Genomic DNA, 27,519 nt, shown 5'->3' with positions numbered 1-27,519 from the left:
ACAAATATTTTCTTCCAATCTGCAGGTTGTCTCTTCACTGCATGAGTTATTTATTCTGCTGTGCAGAAGCTTTTTAGTTTGATGTAATCTCATTTGTCTATTTGCTTTTGTTGCCCAAGCTTTTGGAGTCAAATGCAAAAAATTCACTGCCTAGACCAATATTGTGTAACTTTTCTCCTATGTTTTTCTCTATCAGTTTAACAGTTTCAGGTCTTATACTTAAGTCTTTAATCCATTTTGAGTTGATTCTTGTATATGGTGTGAGATAGAAGGTCTGATTTCATTCTTCTGCATGTGGATATCCAGTTTTCTCAACATATTTATTGGAGAGACTTTTTTTTTCCATTGTGTGTTTTTGAGACCTTTGTTGAAAATCAATTGATTGTAAATGTATGGGTTTATTATTAGGCTCTCTCTTCTGTTTCACTGGTTGATGTGTTCATCTATATTCTAGTTCCATGATGTTTTAATTACTATAGCTTTGTAATATAGCTTGAAATCAGGTAGTGTATCAGGTAGGATCAGGTAGGAAATCAGATGCCTCCAGCTTTGTTTTCTTTGCTCAAGATCATTTTAGCTATTTGGGATTTTTTGTGGTACCATATGAATTTTAGGATTTTTTTTATGTTTATGAAAAATTACTTGGAGTTTTGACAGGGATTACATTGAATCTGTAGATCACTTTGGGAGTATGGACATTTTAACAATATCAATTCTTTCAATCCATGAACATATGTTTCCATTTATTTGTGTCTCCTTTAATTTCTTTCATTGGCGTTTTATAGTTTTCATTGTACAAATTTTTCACTTCCTCAGTCAAATTTATTCATTAGTCTTTTTTTTGTAACCACTGTATACTGGATTTTTTTAAAATTTCTTTTTTTAGATAGGTTGTTGCTACTGTATAGAAACACTTCTGATTTTTGCATGTTGAATTGAATCTGCAACTTTATTGTATTTGTTCATTAGTTCTGACAGTTTTCTTGGTGAAGTCTTTAGGGTTTTCTATATATAAGGTCATGTTATCAGCAAACAGCAACAATTTCACTTCTTCATCTCCTATTTCTATGCCTTTTCTTTCTTTCTCTTGTCTAACTGCTTTGGCAAGGACTTCTGGTATTATGGTTGAATAGAAGTGGTGGGAGTGGGTCTTGTTACTGATCTTAGAGAGTGAAATCAAATTTCTTTGTAATTTTACTTTTAAAAACTTTCATTTCTTTAGTTATGAAAGACACATATAACTATTATTTAAATTTACTAGAAAAAGAGAAAAAAATTTTAAAAACACCCAAGAATTAGCCATAATCTCCAAGCCCAGAAGTAAGCTTGTTAACATTTTTGCGTATTTTCTTCTTGTCTTTTTTGGTAAGCATATACTGAATACTAAGCAGTCTGGAATTATGCTATGCATATAGTTTTATAACCTTATTGTATTTAATATTGTCTGCATGTTCACTTATTTTAAAAGTCAATAGAATTATCATTTGTTTGGCTGCATAATAATGCAAATATGTAAATTAATGCACAGTGTGCCACCATTTAAGTGTTTTCCTCTATTTACAGACATTTGGTTGCTTCCTCTTTGTTATTACAGATATTCTGTATGTATGTCTTTGTATATAAGAAGAGTTGTTCACATACATAATTATTTAATTAGGATAGACTCCTGGAAGTGTTCTCGATCAAATGGCACAAGAACATTGAAAGCTCCAGATATATGTGGGAAAATTTCTATCCAGAATGTTAGGTGGACCCAACTTATACCCCACCAGCCAGGTTAAACTTCATTTTTATGTAGCCTAAACTTTTAAAGGGCTTACTTAATTTAATCCAGACTCTAAATCCATAAGCTTCTAGTAATTTGTATCCAGGTTTATTTGCATGGTCATGCTAATAAAATAGCTTAGGTAAACATGGGCACACCAGGGGGTGAGACCAGTGAGGTGCCTAGGGTGCAAAACTGAAGGAGGTGTTACACGCCCCAGAGAGTGACTGGCTCTTTACATTTTACTCCCTACACACCTTACCTGCCTCACTCTAGTCTCCACCCCAGCAAATAATTCATGTTTTCCCGGAATCTCCACAGGAGGCACATCCAGACAGGACCCATCTTCACCAATCATGCAGAATCAAGATCAGAATGCCAGGGCACTGGGCAATGTTTCTAGAATCAATCAAAACTTACTGTCTCAGGCTGGGCATGGTGGCTTATGCCTGTAATCCCAGCACTTTGGAAGGCTGAGACATGAGGATAACTTGAGCCCTTCTGTTCAAGACCAGCCTGGGGAACAAAGTGAGATCCCGTTTCTATAAAAAGTACAAAAAAATGTAGCTGGGCATGGTGAGGTGTGCCTGTAGTCCCAGCTACTCAAGAGGCTGAAGTGGGAGAATGGCTTGAGCCTGGGATGTCAAGGCTGCAGTGAGCCGTGGTTATGCCACTGCCCTTCAGCCTGGGCCCATCTGACCCTGTCTCAGAAAAAATAAAAATAAAAATAAAAATAACCCAAAACTTACTGTCGGTCCTCTCCTCCTCTCTTTCCTGAAGAATGGAAACATAACCTGTTTACACTACAGGCCCCTGGACAATGCCAGCTCAGGCTGTGGGAGGGCATACTGATCCTACCAGAAGCTGGAAGTACATTATCATGCATTCTTTGTTGTGCTAAAGAAGTCACGTTTATTCTGAAGGTGAAGAGGAGCTGAATGGTCTCAGCAGATTTCCATTTCAGAGAGATGATGCTTGCTTGCTCAGCAGCATGATGGAACACCAGGAAGGGCGCTAGAGGGGAAACAGAGAAAGTAATCCAGAGTCTATGACCAGAGTCTGAGGCCAGGTAAGAGCTGGTACAAAGCTCATTCATAGTGGAATGAACAGGATGGGGATGGGGGAGGAATGAATATGAGAGCTTTCAAGGAGCTAGAATGGTCAGAATCTGATTGGCTTCAGGGTGAGAGAGAAGTTTAGGGTGAATGTTCGGCAGGTATTTCGATTGTATGACTGAGTAGATGGTGATGCCAGGAAGGAGAGCAGGCGGAGGAGTAGGTTTGGGGGTGAAGGTGATGAGTTTGGTATGAATGATATGGACCTAGATGTGCTTGCAAGATACCAAGAGGCAGCTGTCCAGTCAGCAGGAAGGGATATAAGTCTGCAGCTCAAGAAGGAAACTGGGCCTGGAGAATCATTTAAAGGGAGTCCCCATAGGTGGCAATGGATGAGGTGGCCAGAGACAGCATGTGGCATGAAATAAGGGCCAGATCAAGGACAGACCTTGGGGAAGAGCAGCGTTTAAGGAGAAGATAAAGGAAGGGGCCTCAATGAAGAGCTGGAAATGAGTGATCAGAGAAACAGGTATAGAACTGGAACACAGAGGTGTTGAGGATGTTAAGAGGCCCATTTTTTCAACAGTTATCAAGTGCTTATTACAGGGCAGGCACTACACTGGGCAATGAGCTCTTCACCAGTCACAAAATGAGATGCAGGCTGTGCCATCAGAGTCTTTCCGACTAGGAAGGTGTTCTAGCAAGGTGTCAAGGGTTTTAAGAAGGAGGGAGTGGTCAATAGGGTCAGATCACTCCAAGGTCAAAATCAACTAGGTAGAGGACTGAGAAGTGAGCCCTAGATATGGTAGCTACGTGTCATTAATGATCATCCCAAGAAGAGACAGATGTCAGTGGGTTGAGGAGAGGAGAAGAGAAAATGGAGTGAATATAGACAGTATTTACAAGAAACTTGGTGTGAACTGAAAGACTGAGATGGGATGAAGGTGAGAGAGGAAGACAGGAGAGTTTTAGGGTAGGAGGGACTTTGGAGGGTTCAAAGGATGAAGAGAGGCCAGGGGCGGCAACAATGTGGCATGAGGAGTTGCTGTCAAATCCCTGTCTTGCATGACAAAGAGAAAGGTATGGGATTATGGACTGGGTCTCTGATCGCCCTAAACGCCTTGAAATTCGATTTTCTCTTAAGTTAGTAGTGCTCTCTTCATCTTGTCCCTTTGCTCCCCAGAAAGTTTGCTTGAACTTTCGAGTCCCCACTTTGTGCTTCCTGGTCCTTGTCTCCCTGCTGATTACGACCTGCCCCTCCTCCTTGCAGTCTCCTAAGGCCTCTGCACCTGCTGCTCCCATGCTCACAACACCATTCTCTTTCTTATTTCTCTGACCCATTTTTTTCTTCCTCCGATATTTAGCAGAGGTGTCACCTCCTCTGAGAAGCCTTCCTTGGCCCTCCCTCACCCCCTGCCTCTCAAGTCTCAATTAGGTGACTGACTTTTGAGCTTCTGCAGCTCTCCACCACCCTTCTCTCCAAGGACTAATCACTCAGCATTGCCTTTTTTATCTCATTTTTCTCTGCTTCTAGACTATGAGTCCCTTGAGGGCGCATTTATCCTTGTTTCCCCACAATCAAGAACAATGGTGAATGTTCATGAAATGTTGGGCATGAATAAATGAGTGAACCCTGACCCTTGCTATTTCCTGCACTTCATTCATTCATTTAACAAATATGTATTGAGGGCACTATACTCCAGGCACTGTGCCCATGGCTTGGGAGGCAATGGTAAGCAAAATAGACCTGCTCCTCCCCTCAGGGTGCTGACAGTTTAGTGGGGGAGACAGACCTTAATCAGACCATTTTTGCAGAATGCAAAAATTAAAAATTTTGCAGAAGACTGGGCATGATGGCTCACACCTGTAATCCTAGCACTTTGGGAGGCCAAGGCAGGAGGATTGCTTAATCCCAGGAGTTCGAGACCAGCCTAGGGAACATAGTGAGACCCCATTTCTACAAAAACAAGCAAAATTAGCCAGGTATGGTGGCACACACCTGTGGTCCTAGCTACTCGGGAGGCTGAGGTGGGAGGATCACTTGAGCCTGGGAGGTCAAGGCTGCAGTGAGCTGAGATTGCGACGCTGTATTACAGCCTGGGTGACAGAGCAAGACCTATCTCCAAAAAAAAAAAAAAAAAAAAAATTTCTACAGAATGTCAGACCTTCAAAGACCTTAGAAACCCCCTCACTTTAAAGGCGAAAAGAGCAAGGCCCAAAAGGGTACACAAACTTGTGCCATGGTCACATAACATATCCACAGAGCTCCCACAGACCCCGTGTTTCCACTTCTGGTGCTCTCCTCTCGCCATCAGAAAATGAAAGTTATATCGATGGACGTAAAACTCAGGTTGAACCAAGTGAAAATGTTTTTGTACGTCACAAACAGTTGAACGTCAGCCATTTCCTGTGGTTCAAATTAACATTTTCTTGCCTAATTCTTACAGCACACCAGTAAAGTTAGTATTATTCCCCCCATCTTTTAGGAAACTGAGACACAGAAAGATCAAGTAACCTGCCCAAGGTTAACAGCTAGTTTGTGGCTCCCCTGGGATTCACACTGAAGTCTGACTGATGCCAAGTCTGTACTCCTTCCAATACCGTAAGCTGCCTCATCAAATAAATTTAACCCCAAACAAGCAGTGGTGGCTCTTGGGATTGCGGTGATAGCATTGGGAAGACCTCGTGAGTCTTGACTCACCCCTGTTGAAGGCCTGGTCTCTGCTCCACTCCCCAGGTGAGAGGGCAGGAGGTGAAGCGAGGTAGAGATGTTCCATCCGGAATTTCACATTCTGAAATGCATTGCAGGCTGTCCCCTTGACAAACACCTGTTTTTGTTTGTTTGTTTTGTTTTTGCTTTAGGGCAGCTGAGACATTTAATTGGCTATGGGGATTTCACTCAAAAGGCATTTAACGAGTCTAAAATGTTGGCATTAGGGTCAAACAGTTATCTACAAGTTAGAAAGTAGTACGTTCTATAAGAAATGGGAATAATACAATCTGAGAATTCTAATAAAGAGAATAGGTGGACAAAATTCAGAGCTTTAAATTAAAAAATAAAATAAAATAAAGTAACCCAGTGTCTTCAAGTGGGAGGCATATGGTATTCCCAGGCATAGGAATTCAGACATATGTACAAGGAAAAAAAAGGGATGATCTAGGCTGAGATTTTTTTTTAAGCCCGCAACTTGGATGATAGGCTGAGATTTTATCTAAGAAGCAGTTAGACAAACATTCTTGATGTGTTCTTTTTACTCTGTGGCAAGGCAGTAGCAGGCCAGGGCTGTCTGTGTGTTAGGGGCCCACCAAGTTGGTGGAAACAGAAGTCAGTAATGGTGGCAAGAAGACAGCTTGATCAAATACCCTGAGACTGGAGAGAAGCTGAAAGGTCAAAGCTGGGCTGGTACCCCCACCGTAGACAGCCCTGGTAGCCCTTTGGCTGCAGGCAACAGCTCAGATCTCCCTCAGATGTGCAGGCCTCAGAGGTCAAGGAGTGTTCGCACTGTATCAACAGTCAGGGATCTCCAGAGGAAGGGAACCAGTAGGCTGTCCACATCCACATCCTTATGCCTTTCTCTGTCTGGATCACACATTTGTGGGGGCTGCCAAGTCTGAGATCTGCAGGGCAGACCAGCAGGCTGGAAGTTCTGGCAGAAGCTGGCGTGTTGCCATCTTGAGTAGGAAGGCAGTCAGGAAGGGAATTCCTCCTTCTTCGAGAAACCTTAGTCTTTTCTCTGAAGGCCCACAACTGACTGGATGGGGGCCCCCCACATGATGGAGGGTAATTTGCTTTACTTAAAGTTCGCTGATCTAAATGTTAATCACATCTTTTAAAAATATCGTCACAGTAACATTTAGACTGATGTTTGACCAGAACCAGTACCATGGTCTAACCAAATTGACCCATAAAATTAACCATCACACATTCTAGAGAACATGATTTGAAAAGCACAGTATTAGTTACCAAAAATCCACTTAGGAAGGAATCAAAGGAAATGAACTATTTAATATTTACAGCCAAGGAAAAATACAAAATGCTCAACTCATTATGTGGAAGAATGCACAGCCTCTATAACAATTCAAGAAATGCAATATAAATAACATGATGGGTGCATGCTCATTAAATTAATGAAAGTTAAACACACACACACACCCAGTGCTGGTGGGTCTGTGTGGAACCCACATCCCTATTGGTGCAGCTCTGGCAGGGAACCTACCCTTCTAGCATCGCCTTCAGCCAACAGGACTAGAGCAGTGAAGCGCCTCTCACATCTCAGGGAGCCTGCCGCCTTCTGGAATGGACTTGAAAGGTTTCGAAGCCATCTCATTGCCTAATCCCTTATTTCACAGCTGAGGAAACAGACCTGGAGAGAAGCAACTTGCCATCTCCCACCAGTCAGCAAAACAGGTTCAAGGTAGTGTGCTGGCTTCCTAACTGCCTGCTGTCTTCCTACTGTACCAGGTCATGGCCTCAGAGAGCTGTGCAAAAGAGCTCCATTTTAAAAAACTAGAAATCACAACTTTGGCTGAACATTGGAATCACCTGAGACTTGAAAACTATTGCTGGCTGGGTCCCACCCTTAGAGGTTCTGATTTAATTGGTCTGGTCTGTGGCCTGGGATTTTTAAGCTCCTCGGGTGATTCCAATGTGTAATCAGGGCTGAGCATTAGATGGTTGTGTGCTACGTGTCCACTATTCTGGTAGCAAATAATTCTTTTTTCTCTTCCTAATTTGAAGACCACTCTCTTTGATGAAGAATAGCGAAGTAAAATTGGATTCTGTTAGCAGAATCTCAGCCTTATCGTAATTGTTTATTAACATTGCCTCATCTCTGCCAGGTGCGGTGGCTCACACTTGTAATCCCAGCATTTTGGGAGGCTGAGGCGGGCAGATCGCTTGAGCTCAGGGATTCAAGACCAGCCTGGGCAACATGGCAAAACCCCAACTCCACAAAAAATACAAAACTTAGCTTGGCATGGTGACACATGCCTGTAATCCCAGCTACTCAGGAGGCTGAGGTGGGAGGATAGCTTGAGCTCAGAAGGTCAAGGCTACAGTGAGCTGAGATCGTGCCACTGCATTGTAGCCTGGGCAACAGAGTGAGACCCTGTCTTCAAAAAAAAATTAAAAAAAATTAAATCTTGCTTCATCTTCTCCAAGTGGTATATTTCCTTCTACTGACTCTCCTAGCTCAGGATGCAACTGGAAATAATTCTGCGTGTCTTTACCATGTCTCTTGAGTCTCATTTAGACTCTGGCCTCCCTCGACTCATTCCTTATGGATCCCTTCAATTCTGTGGAATACACTCTTGGGTTTGTGCTTCTCCTTTCATATTTTGTACCTGTCTTTGTAAAGTCAATTCTGCACACTGCTAAGGGTTTACAGAGATGTGTAACATAGAGGCCGGGCATGGTGGCTCACAACTATAATCCCAACACTGTGTGAGTTTGAGGCGGGAGGATCCCTTGAACCTAGGATTTGGAGACCAGCTTGAGCAACATAGTGAAACCCCTTCACTACAGTTTTTTTTTTTTTTAAATTAGCTGGGCATGGTGTCACATACCTGTGGTCCCAGCTACTTGGGAGGCTGAGGCAGGAGAATTGCTTTAGCCTAGGAGGTTGAGGCTGCAGTGAGCTATAATTGGACCACTGCACTCCAGCCTTGGGCAACAGAGAGAGATCTTGTTTCAAAAAAAAAAAAAAAATAGAGTCTCTCATCTATTGATCCTATGGTGAAGTGAGTGGGATGGTCAGAAGGCCTATCACCACAACAGCACGGTGTGCACATCCTGATGAAAGCATGTAAAGGAGAGAAGCTCAAGAATGCTTTCAGGAGGAGGTGGTATTTTATCTGGGAATGCACGGAGTTCTCTGGGTAACAAAGGGTATGAAGAATGATGGGAAGGGCATTCCAGACAGTTGGGACATCGGGAGCAAAGCATAGAGATGTAATTGACAACGGCAAGAAGTTGGGGGCAGAGTGGGAGCTGAGAGTGGGAAAGTGAGTGGGAGCCTTATTATGGGCCTTATATGCCCAACTTCCACGGATTTTACTTTGAGGATGGTTTTAAGAGGGGAAGTGACATAATTGTGATTTTCATTCCATGGTGTTGGTGGGATGGTTGGATTAGAGAAGGATAAGACCAGAGGCAGGAAAGCCTGCTGCCTCCCATATGCTAAGTAATGACACCTGAGGCGGGGGGCATAGGGATGGAGAGGGCAAGACAGCAGGGGCGGGGCAGGGGGCGTTGAGAAGGAGGTCAGCCAGGACTGGCCGCCTGACTGCCGTGGGCAGGGTCCCAGTTGGCCTTTCATGGCCTTTATGCACATCAGAAAAATGTAGCCCTATGAGCAGATACATGTTTAAGAAGAGCTAGAGCCAGTGTTCTCAGTGTCCCTGGAAGAGGATGTGAGAGATGCAGGGGCGGGGTTGGGGGTGCCAAGGACAACATCTGGGTGTTTTGCACTACATACAAGGACTTCTTTTCTTGGCTGTTACAAATGCCGAGAAAGCAAGATCATTTTCATTAGCCAGTTTCTGCTTCCTTGTAAAAATTAAGTTCTCTGTCTTCTCAGATGAAACAGTCAGCAAGGTGAAGTGTAACTTATCAGATGCTCGGCCATTAGCTGAATGAGCCTTCCAGCAGACCTCCCTTATCCCAAACCTCCATCCCTGCTCTAGCTCACCTCCGAGAAAGTTCTGACACCTCTTTTGGGAAAACATCCATGCACAGACTAAGAACTAGAACAAGCAGACATCAAGAAGAAGTCTCATAGGTTGGAATTTGTCGTTTTATCCAAAATAAAAGGGGGTGTTCAACAAATGTACACTCTATGTTCAGTTCAAAAAGCTGTCTCGAATGTCATCCTGTATCATCTTAACTTGGTACATGCCTATCCTGTCTTCTTAACCTCCTGGGGCTCATTCAATAAATATTTATTGTGCACCAACTTTGTGCAAGGTCCATGTTAACTTCTATATGAGCAGACGATAAGCTCAGACCTTCCACATCTAAGCCAATTTCCTGGCAGTGGGAGGCAAATCTTCCAATGTGATGCTGTGGCCAGCCTTGCTTCCAACCCTGGAGCCAGAACCCCTGGCTCTGACTTCTGGCTCCTTCACTTTTACAAGTTATTTAAAGTCTTTGTGTCTCAGTTTCCTACATATAAAATGGGGATAATGACGAGGCCTACTTCGTAGGGTTGTTTTGAGGAATAACCTGAGTTAACACATGGAACAGGGGTTAGCATAGTAACTCGCACATAGGAAGTGCTCAAGCAGTGTTAGATTTTCCTATTATTTGTTCTGTGTAATACATCATTTCAAGATTAATAATCATACCCTCAGATGGTGAAAAGATGCCAATGATGTGAAAAATATTCCATGATATATTATAATTTGAGTTTAAAAGAAAGTTTCAAACAGTGTAATTCTCCAAGAATTATAAGAAAATACAGATGCAGAATGGCAGAGGTTACTTCTGAGTTATAGTCATCTTCTCCTTTATGATTAATCTATTTTCTAAATTTTTTTACATGGGCATGTAAACAGGAAAAAAAATTATTTAATAATATTAAACAATAATGAAAAAGACTATAACTGTATCCTATTCATCCATCTTCTCTTGGCTAGAATCCAGGCTTCATGAAGGCAAAGGCAGTGGCATCTCAGAATTTGACAAACCTCCTTTCGTCAGTGTCTGGTTCCATTTCAGGCTGGCCCAAAGTCAAAGTAAGAGCTGGGCCCAGCTTTTTTCCATTCCAACCTCCTCTTTCATTCCCTCCTGTCTCCCTTTTTAGGTGCCCATCTTGGGGGCTGATTCCTTCCTTCATTCAACTAACAGGTATTGAGGGTCCACAGGGATCCAGCACTGTGCAAGGGACTGCATGCGAAGAGAACTTTGTCCCCGGTGTCCTTTGGCCTCATGCTGCCCATCAACTGTGATGGCCCATCGCCCGAAGCGCATGCCACTCCCCAGTCTTAGCTCTGCCCACGCCTGCAGAGCGCACACCTGTCTCTGCTCCATTTTCTACAGATGACATAATCCCTGTGCATCTGTTCTGATGTGTCCCTGTGCATCAGTCGAGTCCTGGCAGAAAGCAGCATTGCCTTCGAAAGGGCTTAACTCATGATGATTCAATAAAAGGACAATTCAAAGAGATGTGGGCAGAGTTCGGTGATCCAGTCAGGCATGTTGATGCCCCCAAGGACTAGGAATAGCAAGAAGCCAGGACTACCCCTCAACTAGAAGGGGAAATATTACTATTATTGGAGCTTATTGAAGATACTGTGATTATCTGCAATCACAGAGTAACACAGGCATTGCTAGTCCTGGCATCAAAGCCGGGAGAGAATGAGGAATAAATACCCTGACCTCTTTCTTCCTCCTCCTCCTCTCTCATCTCCTGTCGGTGCCCATTTGGCTGAAATCATGAGCCAAAGAACGAGGATGCTCAAGTGATGCAGTTCACCTAGCAATGTGTTACTCTCCATAATGATGGTTTTATGGTGGATCAAAGTTAAAATGTACACATCCTTAAGAGCCTTCTAAAAGAATGGCATCCATTTCAGGCCTGGGTAGACCAGTGGGGGAGATATTTTAGCTCAGACCTCTTCAAATTAGGCCTTCTGAATAATGAATCCTCCAGTTTCTACTGTTGGTACTTGGAAAATGCTCAACAAGAGGCTAAATGAATGCATTGAATCTTTGTAGTTTTTTCTTCTTCTTTTACATTTTATTCTGGATAGATTTGAAGCAAATCTGGAGGGAGAGGGGTGCTTGGTTGATATGAGTACCTTGACTGTCTCTACAATGTCTTTACTTTTTATGATCATAGTAGGCCTCAAAGACAAAGACGAGAAGTACATGAAGATGCCCACAAGCAAGTCAGGTATGGCCATAAGCACATGCACACTGTTCTGCAGATGTTTCTTCCCTGAACCTCAACTGTGGTGATTTTCAGCAGGGCCCCTCCCTGACCCCTCCCCAAGGATCAGAAAGTGGAGGGTGGGGGACCAGAGGAAGGGAAGCCTGAAAGGAGATGGCAGTCGGGGGTGGGGGGATGGCTCCTGGATGGAGCTGGTGAGAGAGGATGTCCGCGGCAATGGGAGCTGGTGTTCCTCCTCTTGACAAGCCCGGCTTCCTCCCTTATATCTGTAAGCAGCTCGCTGGTTCTAGTTCTTTCCCTGGGCCACCTCCTTTGCTGCCAGCACGGTAATTCCTCACTTTAGAAGGACACTTCCTGGTGGGTTCAGAAATGGCAATGGCTCCTCCCATTTGTGTACCAGTTTCTAGTTTGAGGAGTACTTCCAGACTGGGTGCGGTGGCTCACGCCTGTAATACCAGCACTTTGGGAGGCCTAGGTGGGAGAATTGCTTGCAGGCCAGGGGTTTGAGGCCAGCCTGGGCAACATAGTGGGACCCCCATCTCTACAGAAAATTTAAAAATTAACTGGACTCAGTTGCATGTACCTGTAGTCCCAGCTACTTGGGAGGTTGAGATGGGAGGATCACTTGAGTCCAGGATCACTCGAGCCCTGGAGTTTGAGGCTGAAGTGAGCTCATGATAGGTCACTGCACTCCAGCTTGGATGACAGAGCAAGACCCTGTCTCTAAAAATAAATAAATAAATAAATAATATAAAATAAAGAGGGGATAACTAAAAATATGTATCTGTATATACTTGTATACAAGAAACTCTGGTCAGATAGACAAGAAACCAGTAAGAGCAACACCTGGCCAGGTGCGGTGGCTCACATCTTTAATTCCAGCACTTTGGGAGGCTGAGGTGGGTGGATCACTTGAGGCCAGGAGTTTGAGACTAACCTGGCCAACATGGCAAATCCCCTGTCTCTACTAAAAATATAAAACTTAGCCAGGCGTGGTGGCAGGCGCCTGTAATCCCAACTACTTGGGAGGGTGAGGCATGAGATTCACTTGAATCTGGGAGGTGGAGGTTGCAGTGAGCCGAGATCACACCACTGCACTCCAGCCTGGGTGACACAGTGAGACTCTGTCTTAAAAAAAAAAAAAAAAAAAAAAGCGAAACACCTGTGGATGTGGGCTGGGGGGTGGAAGCAGAAGTGGGAGGCTGAGTCTTCACTACATTTCTTCTTTTAACAAATCGTCAACTGCTAAAAGTATGTTACCAATCGAGAAAAAGAGAAAATAAATACAAATGACCCCAGGTGCGGTTCAGAAGCAGCAGCAGGAGTAGCCATCTTCCATGCAAACAGGATGGTCAGCATTTCCCTCGAGGGCAAGGTCCTGCTCCCTCCACAGTGGGCCAACAGAGATCAGGGGACCAGGCTTGGACCATACTCACCGGCTCTCCCATCCAGCTCAAAACCCCTCAAAAGGCTGAGGCACTTTAAGGGAATTTGGGCTATTAATAACAAGACTAGAACCAGCTATTTTCAGTCTTGGTTACACATTAAAATCATCTGGGAAGCTTTAAAAATACCAGGCCCTATTCCCAGACAGTCCAAATCAGCATCTCTGAGGTGGGTCCTGGGCATCGGTATTTTTTTTTTTTTTGAGACAGGGTCTCGCTCTGTTGCCCAGGCTGGAGTGCAGTGGTGCCGTCTTGGCTCACTGCAAGCTCTGCCTCCTGGGTTCACACCATTCTCCTGCCTCAGCCTCCCGAGTAGCTGGGACCACAGGTGCCTGCCACCACACTGGCTAATTTTTTGTGTTTTTAGTAGAGATGGGGTTTCACCGTGTTAGCCAGGATGGTCTCAATCTCCTGACCTCGTGATCTGCCTGCCTCGGACTCCCAAAGCGCTGGGATTACAGGCGTGAGCCACCGCACCCGGCCCAGGCATCAGTATTTTTAAAGCTCCACAGTCATGATCAAAGCCAGTGTCTTGGACCTTCTGGGTTAGTTCATTTATCCAGAAAGATGGAGAAAGGAAGAGGGGATGTCCAATAGCTTAAAAGAAGAAATAGCACACCCCATCACACCTATCAAGATCAAGTCAGAATGCAAGTTACTTTTTATTTGTCTTGGTTGGAATATATATATCAGCCTGGTTTCTTCCCCGTTGGCAGCCCAATTCTGAGACGAAGCCCTGACATCACCAAATCGCCTCTGACAAAGTCAGAACAGCTTCTGAGGATAGATGACCATGATTTCAGCATGAGGCCTGGCTTCGGAGGTATGGGATGTGTGCTCTCAGGGTGTCTTCTTTCTTCTGGTCCTCTGTCTGTGGGCAGGAAATTAGCCAAGGGACAGCACAGCTTTGCTCTCTGCTGACCCGGTCTGCCTCGGTTGTGCTTGGTGGACAAGACATCAAGCCCACAGTACATTTTGAGCATCTGTCTTGCCCTGCCCTGGGTTCTGCTGAACACAGTCTCAGGAGGCATCTGCTGCTGGGTGGCTGCTGCCCCTCTAGGATGGCTCACGATGAGGGAGGCCAGCAGCTGGCTGTAGGAAGGGCAGGGGGAACACAGGGCAGCTGCAGCCCAATGCGGCCTCCTAAAAATACTTGGAAATAATAAACTTGGACTAAATTTGTTGTCATCTGGGAGCTGGCAGACAGAGTTCAGGGTACATATCTTAACGGCAGAATGTGGTCTGCTCATTTTAATTAAATGAAAATAGCTTGAGAGAATAATGATTTAGTGCAGGAGAATAGCAAAGCCCTATGAAGCTTAGCCTGCAGCTGCTGGGTTTCAGCCTTCTTAATGTCAAGAATTTTTCATCCTTATGGGTTTATTTTCCTGGAAAAAAATATTCATTTTAAAAATCATTCTCGGCCGGGCATGGTGGCTCACACCTGAAATCCTAATATTTTGGGATTTCATCTGCCCTGGCTGAGGTAGGCAGATTGCCTGAGCTCAGGAGTTCGAGACCAGCCTGGGTAACATGGTAAAACTCTGTCTCTACTAAAAATACAAAAATTAGCCAGCTGTGGTGGTGTGCACCTGTAGTCCCAGCTATTCAGGAGGCTGAGGCAGGAGAATCGCTTGACCCCAGGAGGCGGAGGTTGCAGTGAACTGAGATCACACCACTGTACTCCAGCCTGGGCAACAGAGTGAGACTCTGTCTCCAAAAAAAAAAAGAAAAAAAGAAAAAAGAAATAATTCCCTTGCCATTTATTTCTTCCAGTCACTTTTACCCAAAGAATAAATAGGCTGTAGAAGAGCGTCTCTATGCAGTCCCTAATCCACCATTGTTGAACCCAAACCCACCTTTTTACTCCAAATGATTCAGTGTGCTCCATGCCTGCCCTTCATCCTCAGAGCAGGGAAGAAAGGGGACAGGAATTGATTCCTTTATATACTTCCTTACTCTTTATCACTATTGAGTCTGTACGGCCCAGAAATAACAAAAAATCTAATGTTTTAAGGCCATCCTTAAAACAGGCATCTTGTCTTCCCTGGAAGCTACTCCATCATGTTGCAAAGATGCAGATCTGTGGGTTTGGCAAATGACCTGAATATGACTTTGGTTCTGAGTACCTATTACCAAACAATGCCTTTCTCATGGCCAGACAAGAGACACCGGCTTCCAGGATGAAAGAGGGTGCAAAACCAGAAGGCAAATATAGAGAATAATGTGGGTGACCTCATGCTAAGAAGTCAGTTACTCTTAGATCAGACCCAACTTTTGACCTAGGTCTTCATCATACCTTCCGATGAGCATATATAACCAAGAAAGGATGTTTTCAAACTTCTGTTGGAATGTTTCAGAAAGCCAGCCTATGATTGCTGCTTTTATCTCTGGTTTGACTTCAGGTTGCCATGACCAAACCTCCAAATCTGATATGACATTGAGGTTCCAGGGGAAATGCTCCTTTTGCCTACTTCCTCCATAGTAAAATTTCAAGTAAAAGCAGTGAATGCTCTTGTCATGCTCTGTCCCCAGGCCCTGCCATTCCTGTTGGTGTGGATGTACAGGTGGAGAGTTTGGATAGCATCTCAGAGGTTGACATGGTAAGTGCTTCTCTGACCAGGGCCATGGCAGGGGGATTCACAAAGCCGGTCCAGGGCCAGGAGCTCCACGCACCTGAATTCACTTAGTCTCACAACTGCCCTGGGCAGTGGGAATCCCCACACTACTTTTACAGATGGCTCAAGAAGATTTGCCCAAAGCCACCCAATTGGTATGAAACACAGCCAGATAACAAGCTTAACCTTTCCCACTCTAGTGGCCAGGCTCTTGCCACTGGGATGCATTTTCTGGACAAAAGCTCTCAAATGTAAGCAGCAGGGCCCAAGTTTGCAGCTGCCAAGTAGTCAAACACATCTTATTCCTGTGGATTCTGTACATGGCTGTGGAAATGCAAAAGAAGCAAAAGAGTGTCCTTTCCTGTTCCCTTTTTGGTGGGTTCAGATAAAAAGTGCAACATTCTCCAACTCCTTGACTTACAGGATGTTTTAGGGACCTAGCTTAGTTTGGGTCCCCCAAAAAGCAGACCTGAGACAAGCAGTCACAAGCATAAGTATAAGCAGTTTATTTGGAAAGTGATCCTGGGAAACACCAGAACAGAGTGGGGAAGGGAGAGAGGAAGAGAAGGAAGCAAAGAGGGCTGTGCTATCAAACCAGTTACTATAGAACTGGTATAGAACTCAGTTATAGAACCATAGAACTCAGTGCCACTGGAGTACTCTGGGAGTCAGTGAAGAACACACTTCAGGGTTATCCCAACTCAGGGGTGTGGGAGCTGGGGTATTTATCCACCGCCTTCTCTCTGGTTGAGTGCTGCTTGCAGGTATTAACTTTCTGGCACTTTTGGCTTGAGTCACACATGGTGGCAGTAGCAGCCCCTCAAGTGTAGAGTGAATGCCAGGGGCTTGAGGCCGGGCCAGGCACACTTACACTGTCTGCTCCAGGCTTCTTGCTGAGTTCCACGCTGCGCCCCACCCCCGCCCCCTGCAGCGTTCTCTTCCTCCTACTGCAGCAAACTCTGGAGACTAGAAGCAAGACCTCTCTTGGTTCGGTTTCATTCTCCAGCCAAGTGATGGCTCCATAGGGGCTACAGAATCCACATCTCAGTGGGTTTGTGTGTGTCTGGGGTTCCCTTCTCTGCCCCTCTGCCCCCAGGACTTTACAATGACCCTCTACCTGAGGCACTACTGGAAGGACGAGAGGCTGTCTTTTCCAAGCACCAACAACCTCAGCATGACATTTGATGGCCGGCTGGTCAAGAAGATCTGGGTCCCTGACATGTTTTTCGTTCACTCCAAACGCTCCTTCATCCACGACACCACCACAGACAACGTCATGTTGCGGGTCCAGCCCGATGGGAAAGTGCTCTACAGTCTCAGGTAGGAAGAAAGGCAGATCATTCATATTAACCAAGAAAAGCATTGGTTTCACAACAGCAATTTGGGTTTTTGGCTCTGAATGTCTACTCTCTAACTTTTCAGTAGCTGCCAGCTTCTCAACATCAAGGAAAACTAACTTTATACATGAGTAGAAATTTTAAAGAATTATTCAGTCTTGAAAATACCTTTGGGGCAATTTCTCAAACTGATACTATTCTATGTGTTATATTTCAATAACAAACAAGTTTATTTCTCTAGTAGGAGTCAGAGAAATAATGTGTTATCAAGGACTTACCTCTTACAATCTCTCTGATTCCCATTTTTGGGAACATTTTAGAACTTTGATTAAAAAAAAGTTCTTCTGCTTCATCTGGCCACCACAGGCATGTTTTCTCTCCTTTCTCTCCATAGTGTCCTACTTGAGAAACTATGGGGATCCCCAGCTATGTTATGACTTGACATGCCATTCTGAACGTCACTTTTTAAATATAATGAATAAAATCTTCTCACCAGTTCAGACACTTTAAAAACGTGTAATTGCTCATGAAGCGCTGGCCTGGGGAAGCTTTCCTTAAACACAGCTCCACGGTGTGGTTTTCAGGCTGCACAGGAACTTTAGAAACTCATGGCACTCAAGGCACATGGAGATGAGCAGCAGGGTGTGGTCACTTGCTGTGGTCTGCTCCTCTTGTGCTGTGTGGACGGTGCGTTCCAGTTTCACAGACTTTGCTTTGGCTTCCATGCTGTTGAATGGTAAAGATGAATCCACACATCAGTGTATAAATAGAAGATTCATGGATGCTTGCACAGTAGACCTATAGACCTATTGAGTCAGAGATTGCAATGTTGAAGCTGACTTTCTGTCCCCATTCCCCAAAGGAATATTTATGATGATCCCTCCATACTCATTCTGGCCTGGAACCTAAGTAATTAGGTACCTGACACAGAGTGGGGTTATGGGGTTTTCATCTTTAAGGCTTAAAATGCTTCCTCCTTTAAGAACTACTCAGGCGGGTTCAGGATGTGCAACCCCTCTCCCAAGCCATGTTGAGCTGGTTCTCCCTGAAGTCCTCATTTCTGAGGCAGGTCTTTTCTTTTTTCTTTTCTTTACTTCTTTTCTTTCTCTCATCTTTCTTCCTTCCTTCCTCCTCCCTCCCTCCCTCCCTTCCCTTTCCTTCCTTCCTTCCTTCCTTCCTTCCTTCCTTCCTTCCTTCCTCTTTCTTTCTTTCTGTCTTCTGTCTTCTTTTCTTTCTTTCTTTTCTTTTTTTATTTGCAGAGTTTTGCTCTGTTGCCCAGGCTGGAGTGCACTGGCGTGATTGTGGTTTACTGCAGCCTCAACCTCCCAGGCCCAAGCAATAATCTGACCTCAGCCTCCCAAGTGGCTGGGACCAAAGGTGTGTGTCACTATGCCCAGCTAACTTTTTAAAAAATTATTTTTGTAAAGACAGAATGTCCCTATGTTGCTCAGGCTAGTCTTGAACTCCTGAGCTCAAGCCATCCTCCCACCTTGGCCTCCCAAAGTGCTGGGATTACAGGTGTGAGCCACCACACCTGGCCCACTGAGACAGGTTTTCAAGGCATCTTAAGGCTCAAAAACTACCAACACAACAACACAACTCAATGGCACCACCAAGGCTACAGAGTACTAGACCATAACATATGTGACCATTGGTATGCTAGTAAATGTTTAACAATTGGTTACCTGGGGGAAAAGTATGCATACCTGTGTGTATATAAGTTTATTGTAAACATCACTAACATAAAGGATGTATAATGCTCTTTATTATAAATTACATATATTTATAACTTGAGCATGATTTCCTAGTTCTTGGAAAAACCACTATGAGTTTTTATCATTCTGTCATCAACAAATGAATGTAGATCTGATGAATGTTGCTTGATATTTCCTTTTCCATTAGTAAGACAAAAGTGAAACAATGAAGAACTATATAGAAACTTTACTCATTCATCAAAGACATAAGCAACTTCTTTGCTGAATTGGATGATAGCTTTCAAATACTGAAATATGTCCTCAATATTTTGTACTACTCACAATGTAATGATAATAGGCATAACACCCTTTTAGGCTTAATCTGCCTTAAGTCTAGACAATCAACAAAACAATAAATCAAGCCCTGATTTGTAGTGTTTGCTGATTTCTGTAGTATAAATACTCCCATCCTGGCTGATTTCAAGCTCCCACCTGATGTCACTAAATGCAGAATTAGGAAGAAATTCATGGCAGCACACCATTATGCAGTGTTTCCACCATACAGATGCAGTAAGTGTAAATGGCTTCAAGAATATACATAATAATAAAATGTAGTGAAATCATTAGGAAGTGATGAGTATTTTTTACTTTTGTTTTCACAAGATAAGTCTGGTAATAGTGAATTATCTCAGCTTTTGTTTGTCTGAAAAAGACTATCTCTCCTTTATATTCAAAATAATTTTGCTGGATATAATATTCTTGGATGACAGTTTTTTTTCTTTGAGCATTTTGAAAATATTCTTCTACTTCCTCCTGGTCAGCATGGTTTCCATTGGGAAGTCTGTTGCCAGACAAATGGGAGCTTTTTTGTTTTTTTTGGAGACGGAGTCTTACTCTGCTGCCCAGGCTGGAGTGCAGTGGCGTGATCTTGGCTCACTGCAACCTCCACCTCTCAGGTTCAAGCAATTCTCCTGCCTCAGCCTGTCAAGTAGCTGGGACTACAGGCACATGCCACCATGCCTGGCTAATTTTTTTGTATTTTAGTAGAGACGAGGTTTCACCATGTTGCCCAGGCTGATCTCAAACTTCTGAGCTCAGGCAATCCGCCTGCCTCAGCCTCCCAAAGTGTTAGGATTACAGGCGTGAGCCACCATGCCCGGCCCAAATTGGAGCTTTTTAATGTGTTATTTGTTTTATTTATCTTGCTGCTTTTAGGATCCTCTCTTTGTTCTTGACCTTTCAGATGGATTACTATATGCCTGGAGATAGTCTTATTTGCATTGATTCTGTTTGGTGTCCTCAGACCTTCCTATACCTGTATATTTATCTCCTTCTTGAGTTTTGGAAAGTTTCCTGTTATTATTCCTTTGAATAAGCTTTCCACCCCTTGCTGTTGCTCAGCTCTGTCTTGGACACCAGTAATTCTTAGATTTGGTCCTTTGAGGTAATTTTCCATATCTTGTAAGCAGCCTTCGTTCCCTTTTATTATTTCTTCATTTTTTCTCCTCTGACTATATTTTCAAATAGCCAGTCTTCTAGCTCACAGATTCTTTCCTCTGCTTGGTTCATTCTGCTGTTGAGAGCCTCTAAAGAGTTCTTCAGTTCAGCAAATGTATTTCTCAGTTCCAGGATTTCTGTTTGATTTTTGTTTTTGTTGTTATTTCAGTCTCTTTGTTAAATTTCTCTGATAGATTTCTGAATTGCTTTTTTGTATTATTTTGGATATCACTGCATTTCCTTAAAATTGCTATTTTGGATTCTTGGTCAGAGAGATTACGAATCATGGTCTTGTTAGGATCCCCTTTTGGGGAGGTCCTAATTCCCTGTTTGCTGTTGTTTCTTGTTGGTATACATCTACGTCTTTGCATTGAAGGATTAGTTTTTTATTCCAGTTTTCTCTGTCTAGTTAGTTTTGTTTTTTATTGACTATATTTGCTTAGTGAATCTGTCGCTAGGTTGCTGCCTCCTTTTCAGCTCTAGGTGGCACCTTAAACCCAGGTTCGCCTCGCTCCAGTAACTGGTCTGTCTCTGCACTGCCAGTCCCGAATGGGGGGAGGTCCTGAAGGGATTATCCCGGCAGTGTGGGAAGGCTGGCTAGGGGTTCGTGCCCAGGGGACCTAGAGAATGTTCTTCCTACAGTACTACTGAACAGTCACTGTGATTTGGCATCTCCTTTGGTCAAGTTACAGAGCATAGTTTCCAGGATGGGGATGGTAGTCCTGCCTCCCCTTTGTCTCTGCCTGTTCTCAGGGCTATTTTTCCCTTCAGGTAATCATGATGCTTCCCGTTGGTTAAGGTAAGGACAAGTCTCCTGCCAGGGAACCCAAGAAGGTAGGGAATCTGATTGATCACCTCAATTTCACTTTTTCCAGTGTAGAAGTCATGAGTTGGGGGGAGATTTTCCATGCATTTGGTGGCAAGTAGAATGGGAGAGAGGAGCATCGGGGATGTGTAAGTCCAGTTCTCCTACTGTCATCTCAGTTTTTCTACTTCTCTGTGGCCCAGGGAACTGTCTCATCCTCATCCATGAGCTCTGGGTTGTTGCTGTTGAAAATCTTGGCATGATATGTTTGTTTTTGGTTTTCTGTGGTGGGGAGTGAAGCAGCTTGCCTCCATGCCACAATTTTGGAACTGTACCTATTATTTATGTTTCTTAATGTGACATTTAATTTTAATGTTTAATAGTGACTGTGTTTAACAACTGGCTCACAAGCTTCCTGAAAATCTAGCAATCAGCTCCCAAAAGCCTGTAGAAATCTAGTCCAGTGCACCACTGGATGTGAGTGCAAGAAGGGAGTAGAAAATCTTTTGTATGTTCAGAATAAAAATCCTCAGTAAGCCTCAACCACCAGGAAAACACCTCCTTTCCCTCTCTGTGCCTAAAAGCAGATGAGTTGATTTCTCATTGCAAATAAAGTTATGAGTTTGTTTGATTTAAATGAAAAAAAAAAAAGAGATCTAAGTTTCTGAAGACCACCACTTTGAATTTATTTTAAGGAAAACATGTTAACTCTGTCAGCCACTGGCCAGCTCCTAAAATACATCCAATTTACCATCTCCTCACCTCATTCATTCATTGATTACTTCAACAGATTCTTATTAACAGCATCCTGGGTGCCACAGTGGCCTGTGGAGTTGTACGAATGAAAGCCATGCCAGATTCTAGATCAAGCTCTGGGGACATAAAGACAGGAACAGAGGTCACTGTCCTTCCTAGGACTGCAGGCCAGTGGAGGAGACAGGCACAGAACCCAATGCTTAGGACACAAATGAGGAATGCAGCAGTGTAGTGGGTGGAGGAGCAGGGAGACACAGATAACAGGATGATGAGAACAGTTTCGTAGGCACCAGCATACAATAAAAACTGAAATCCACAAGTGAGATACTCTGTTATGCTTGGTAGATTTTACTAAGGTAATATTGAAAAACCAATTCCATGACTTTTGAATCCCTAGTCAACTTCAAGTTATAAAAGAGTCAATGAGGCCGGGTGTGGTGGCTCAGGCCTGTAATCCCAGCCCTTTGGAAGGCTGAAGCAGCTGGATCGTCTGAAGTCAGGAGTTCAAGACCAGCCTGGCCAGTATGGCAAAACCCCATCTCTACTAAAAATACAAAAATTAGCTGGGCATGGTGGCACATGTCTGTAGTCCCAGCTACTCAGGAGGCTGAGACGGGAGAATCGTTTGAACCAGGGAGGTGGAAGTTACAGTGAGTTGAGATCACACCACTGCACTCCAACCTGGGCGACAGAGCGAGACTATCTCACAAAAAACAAAAAAAGAAGAAGAAGAAGAAGAGGAAGAAGAGGAGTCAATGACAGCGGGAGAAAGGAAAGATTGTGAAATTTTCTCGGGAGAGCATTGTGGGCGTGCCGTGAGTGGGCCTTCACTGGGACCTCTCAAAAAGCTTGGTGCGTGTGTGCCTGCAGTTTGGGACACGGTGCAGTTAGGTGGGAGAGAAGAGCTGTCTGACCACTCTGGGGGCAGAGCCAGAAGTTTTTGCCATAGTGGGATCAGCCTGTACTTATCTGTGAGTGTATGTGGAGAGGACGGTGGGTGAACCAAGAGCTGGAGAATGGAAACCTGCAGTGTGGAGGCGCCCAGTTGTGGGAGTGAGGAAGCCAGGAAAGAAAGTATCAGCTTCCGCCAGGTAACAGGCCCAGAGAGCAGGAAGCCGCCCAGCCACAGAACTGCCCTGCGCCCATCTCCCTGTCTCCTTGCACTTCCACCTGTGTGGGAGGAGATCGGAGATGGGCAGAAACTGACCACTCCAATGCCAACTTTTTTTTTTCTTTTTCAATGGAGTCTCACTCTGTTGCCCAGACTGGAGTGCAGTGATGCGATCTCGGCTCACTGCAACCTCCGCCTCCCAGGTTCAAGCAGTTCTCCTGCCTCAGTCTCCTGAGTAGCTGGGACTACAGGTGCACGCTGCTACGCACGTCAAATGCCAACTTTTTATCTTAGCTGAGGCGGGACAGCAGAAGTCTTCATTTGAATGAACTTTGAAGCTGATGAATACCTCAGACCAAAACTCTGAATTTCTTAATTAAGGTGTGGTTTGTGACTTAAGAGGGTTTTGACTGTTACATAAGAGTGAGCAGAAGAGCCACGGGACCTGCCAAGTTTCCAACCAGGGCAGGGAAGAGCCCCTCCAATGAATCGATTTAAAGGGACTCATGGAAACAAGAATAAACATGGGCTTTGATTACATCACAAATGGTTGTTTTATGTGTAAGTTATATGGAGAGAGGCATCAACTCAGGATGGGAAGACCCATTCTGGTGATGTCTGTAATTCTAAAAACAGCTGTTCCTGTACCAACTAACAGAAAGAGGAGGAGTATTCAGTCCCCTTGTTCGTAGCAAAACATTTCCTTCATTGGGCATTCCATGTCCCTAAAGTTAGCTCCAAGTGTCCCCGAAGTTAGTTCTTAGCTTATTTCATGTTGATGATGCCATTGGGCATCGTTGTGAGATGATATACCCATAGAAAAGGAAACCCACCCATTAGGCATCCGAGTCAGCTGCCAGCCTGATCCCACCTCGACCCCTGCACTCTAACATTCCCTGTTTATCAGGATTTCCAGGAGACATAAGACCACCCAGCTGATGGCAATCAAAAATGCCTCATAGATGGAATACAACCATTCCACCCTCAAAGTAGTGGGAAGAAATGAGGCAAATATTTGAAAAATTACATCTCAAGAATGCTCTTTTCCTTGAAATTTCCATTTAAATTAAAAGTGATTTTTCTTTTTTTACCATGAATTATTCGTATAATTTCCACAACTTTTGCGTAGCAAATATTGCATGGTCGAAGGAAAAGGAGTCCATTCAGCACCAGCGAACAAATGTTAATCATGTCCTGCTGTGAAATTCCCCACTGGATAGGAGGCTTTTCACTATGAAGAATGACCTGTATGTGTTTGGCTTTTGATGCAGAAGCCTCTTTCCCAGTGTAAATTCTGAAATAAAATCACTCAATGCCAGCAAGTGCTTGCCTATTAACACAATAAGACCTTTCAGTGTTTTTCCATTACTTTGATCTCCAAGGAATTATCCACTAACAACACATATGTCCACTAGTAGATACTATTATCAATATAAAAATATCAACATCGTTAAAGAAAAAGTGCCAAGCTTGGCAACTGGGGTAAGTATACACCATACTGTATATGATATTGAATATCAATAAAATCAATAAAAGAACAAAAGAACTGGAATTTATCTGAAACAGGAGAACAATATATGGTCCTAGGGCTCCTTTTAAGACACCATATCATGTAAGTTTTTATTTCACATTATTATATTGATTGAGACCATTGCTTCTGTAAAATGCTTGAATGTGATAAGAGTTAGTAGAGACATTCTATTTGCCTCACACTGACCCTTGGGTTAAACATAAATGCCTAAGAGTACTCCAGTGAGGGTATCAGTCATAAGCTACTTTTCTAAACCCTGACACATTGCTTATGAAGTATGAGAAGAGGCATTTATCATATTGGAAGGAAGCAGAGGCCTTTTCTGTTTGTTTTATCATTTTGCACTTGTCTTTTGCAGGCTCTGAATAAATCAATTTTGTCTTTTTGGCCCTAGGGTTACAGTAACTGCTATGTGCAACATGGACTTCAGCCGATTTCCCTTGGACACACAAACGTGCTCTCTTGAAATTGAAAGCTGTGAGTAGACTTGTCCCCAGGCATCAGCACACAGCTCCTGATAATTCTCAACACCTCTAACTCTCAGCTGCAGGAACAGTGTGTGTTCCTTGTTCATGAGTAGACTTTTTTTTTTTTTTTTGAGACGGAGTCTGACACTGTCGCCTGGGCTGGAATGCAGTGGCACAGTCTCTGCTCACTGCAACCTCTGCCTCCCAGGTTCAAGCGATTCTCCTGCTTCATCCTCCCGAGTAGCTGGGATTACAGGCACCTGCTACTATGCCTGGCTAATTTTTTGTATTTTTAGTAGACAAGGTTTCACTATGTTGGCCAGGCTGGTCTCGAACGCCTGACCTCGTGATCCACCTGCTGGGATTACAGGCGTGAGCCACCACTCCTGGCCTTCGTGACTATACTTTTAAAGTAATGTGTTAGATTGAAGCTAGGTCTAGGGTAATTTTAAATATCAGGAACAAATTCAAAACTAAAATCTTCATTGCCATAACTGATCTTTTTAATGACCTGTGGTAATGGTTTTAAACTTTGTTCTATTGAATCAGGGTAACTGCTTGGGGAAGGGAAGTAGAGGGCTAAGCGAATGTGGGTCTCCTTCCAAGCCCTTTGCCCAACACACACACACACACACACGAGTTCATCCAGAGAGCTCATTTTTGATGTTTTATTGCTCTTCTAAATGTAGTTTCTGCTGAAGAAAGGATTTCCTGGCCAAAACAAGTTTGACAACAGTTGCCCTAGGGAACTGCCACTGTGAGTTCGTGTGGTGGTTGAGATGTTCAGGCACAACAAGGAATTTCAGGAAGCTTGCACACACACAGACATCCTGGAAAAACTGAAAACTAGGCGCTATGACACCACAGGTGCAGTCAACAAAAGAAAAAATACGCAAATTGGACTACATGAAAATTGTCAATTTTGTGCATCGACATTATCAACAGAGTAAAAAGGCAACCCACAAATGGGAGAATATATTGATAAATCATCTATCTGATAAAGGATTGACATCCAGAATATAAAGAGAACAGCTAAAACTCAACAACAACAATAAAACAATCTGCTTAAAAAAATGAACAGGCCGGGTGCGGTGGCTCACGCTTGTAATCCCAGCACTTTGGGAGGCTGAGGCGGGCGGATCACGAGGTCAGGAGATGGAGACCACGGTGAAACCCCGTCTCTACTAAAAAATACAAAAAATTAGCCGGGCGTGGTGGCGGGCGCCTGTAGTCCCAGCTACTCGGAGAGGCTGAGGCAGGAGAATCGCATGAACCCGGGAGGCGGAGCTTGCAGTGAGCCGAGATTGCACCACTGCACTCCAGCCTGGGTGACAGAGTGAGACGCTGTCTCAAAAAAAAAAAAGAAAAAAAAAATGAACAAAAGACTTGAATAGACATTTCTCCAAAGAAGGTATACAAATGGTCAGGAAGCACATGAAAAGATGTTCAACATCACTAATCATTAGGAAAATGCAAACCAAAACTACAATGAGTTATACTTACTGGGATGAATACTGTCAACAAAACAGAAAACAATTCTAGGGAGGATGTGAACAAATTAGAACCCCTATCCTTTGTGGGTAGTAATGTGTGATGGTGCAGCCACTGGGGAAAACAGCTCCTCAAAAAATTAAAAAATGACTGGGCACGCTTGCTCACACCTGTAATCCCAGCACTCTGGGTGCCGGGGTAAGAGGATCACTTGAGCCCAGAAGTTGAAGACCAGTCTGGGCAACATAGCAAGACCCTGTCTCTACAAAAAATACAAAAATGTGCTGGGCATGGTGGCTGGCACCTGTGGTCCCAGCTACTCGGGAGGCTGAGGCAGGAGAATCACTTGAGCCCAAGAGCCTGAGGCTGCAGTGAGCTGTGATTGCACCACTGCACTCCAGCTTGGGTGAAAAAGCAAGACCCCCGTCTCTAAAAAAAAAAAAAAAAGAGAACATATGATTCGGCAAATCCATTTCTGGGTAAATAACCAAAAGAATGGAAAGCAGGGTCTTGAAAAGGTACTTGTACACTCATATTTATAGCAGTTTTATTCACAATTGCTAAAACATGAAAACAACCCAAGTGTCCATCAATGGATGAATGGATACACAGAATGTAGTATCTGCATACAGTGGAACAGTGTTCAGCCTTAAAAAACAAGGATTTCCAATACATGCTACAGCATGAATGAAACTTGAGGGCAGTGTGCTAAGTGAAATCAGCCAATCGCAAAAGACAAATACTGTATGATGTCACTTTTAAGAGGTACTTAGCGTAGTCAAAATTATAGAGACAGAAAGTAAAATGGTGGTTGCCAGAGGCTGGGGAGAGGGGAAACAGGGATGAGGCGTTATTATTAAATGGGTATGGAGCTTCGGTTTGGGAAGAGGAAAAGAGTTCCGGAGATGGGTGGTGGTATGACCATCATAATGGTTGTATTTATGTAGTAAGGTAGTACAACATAAATACTACATGAAAAATTTAAAATGCTGTGCATCAAAACATTATCAACAGAGTAAATGCAACCCACGAATGGGAGAATATACATTGGCAAAT

The 27,519-nt window shown here is 43.8% G+C and overlaps 1 protein-coding gene across 5 annotated transcripts in view; it reads left to right on the top strand.

Moving 5' to 3' along the window:
- Nucleotides 1–27,519, top strand: part of GABRR1 (gamma-aminobutyric acid type A receptor rho1 subunit) — a 46,317-nt gene that overhangs the window by 6,971 nt on the left and 11,827 nt on the right. For 2 of the 5 annotated variants that reach the window (XM_003258329.2, XM_003258328.2), the window contains exons 2-7: nucleotides 10,456–10,554; nucleotides 11,661–11,714; nucleotides 13,873–13,979; nucleotides 15,692–15,759; nucleotides 16,871–17,094; nucleotides 24,900–24,982. In XM_003258329.2, the coding sequence (XP_003258377.2) occupies nucleotides 13,961–13,979; nucleotides 15,692–15,759; nucleotides 16,871–17,094; nucleotides 24,900–24,982 (394 nt within the window). In that variant the 5' untranslated portion in view covers nucleotides 10,456–10,554; nucleotides 11,661–11,714; nucleotides 13,873–13,960. The remainder of the gene's footprint in view (nucleotides 1–10,455; nucleotides 10,555–11,660; nucleotides 11,715–13,872; nucleotides 13,980–15,691; nucleotides 15,760–16,870; nucleotides 17,095–24,899; nucleotides 24,983–27,519) is intronic. The other 3 variants (XM_003258326.2, XM_012505920.2, XM_003258327.2) reach the window with 3 other exon arrangements.

Source organism: Nomascus leucogenys, chromosome 3 (assembly GCF_006542625.1).
Source record: "Nomascus leucogenys isolate Asia chromosome 3, Asia_NLE_v1, whole genome shotgun sequence".
Lineage (NCBI taxonomy): Eukaryota > Metazoa > Chordata > Mammalia > Primates > Hylobatidae > Nomascus > Nomascus leucogenys.
The sequence above is the reverse complement of the archived record's forward strand: the minus strand, read 5'-3'. Positions and strand labels throughout refer to the sequence as shown.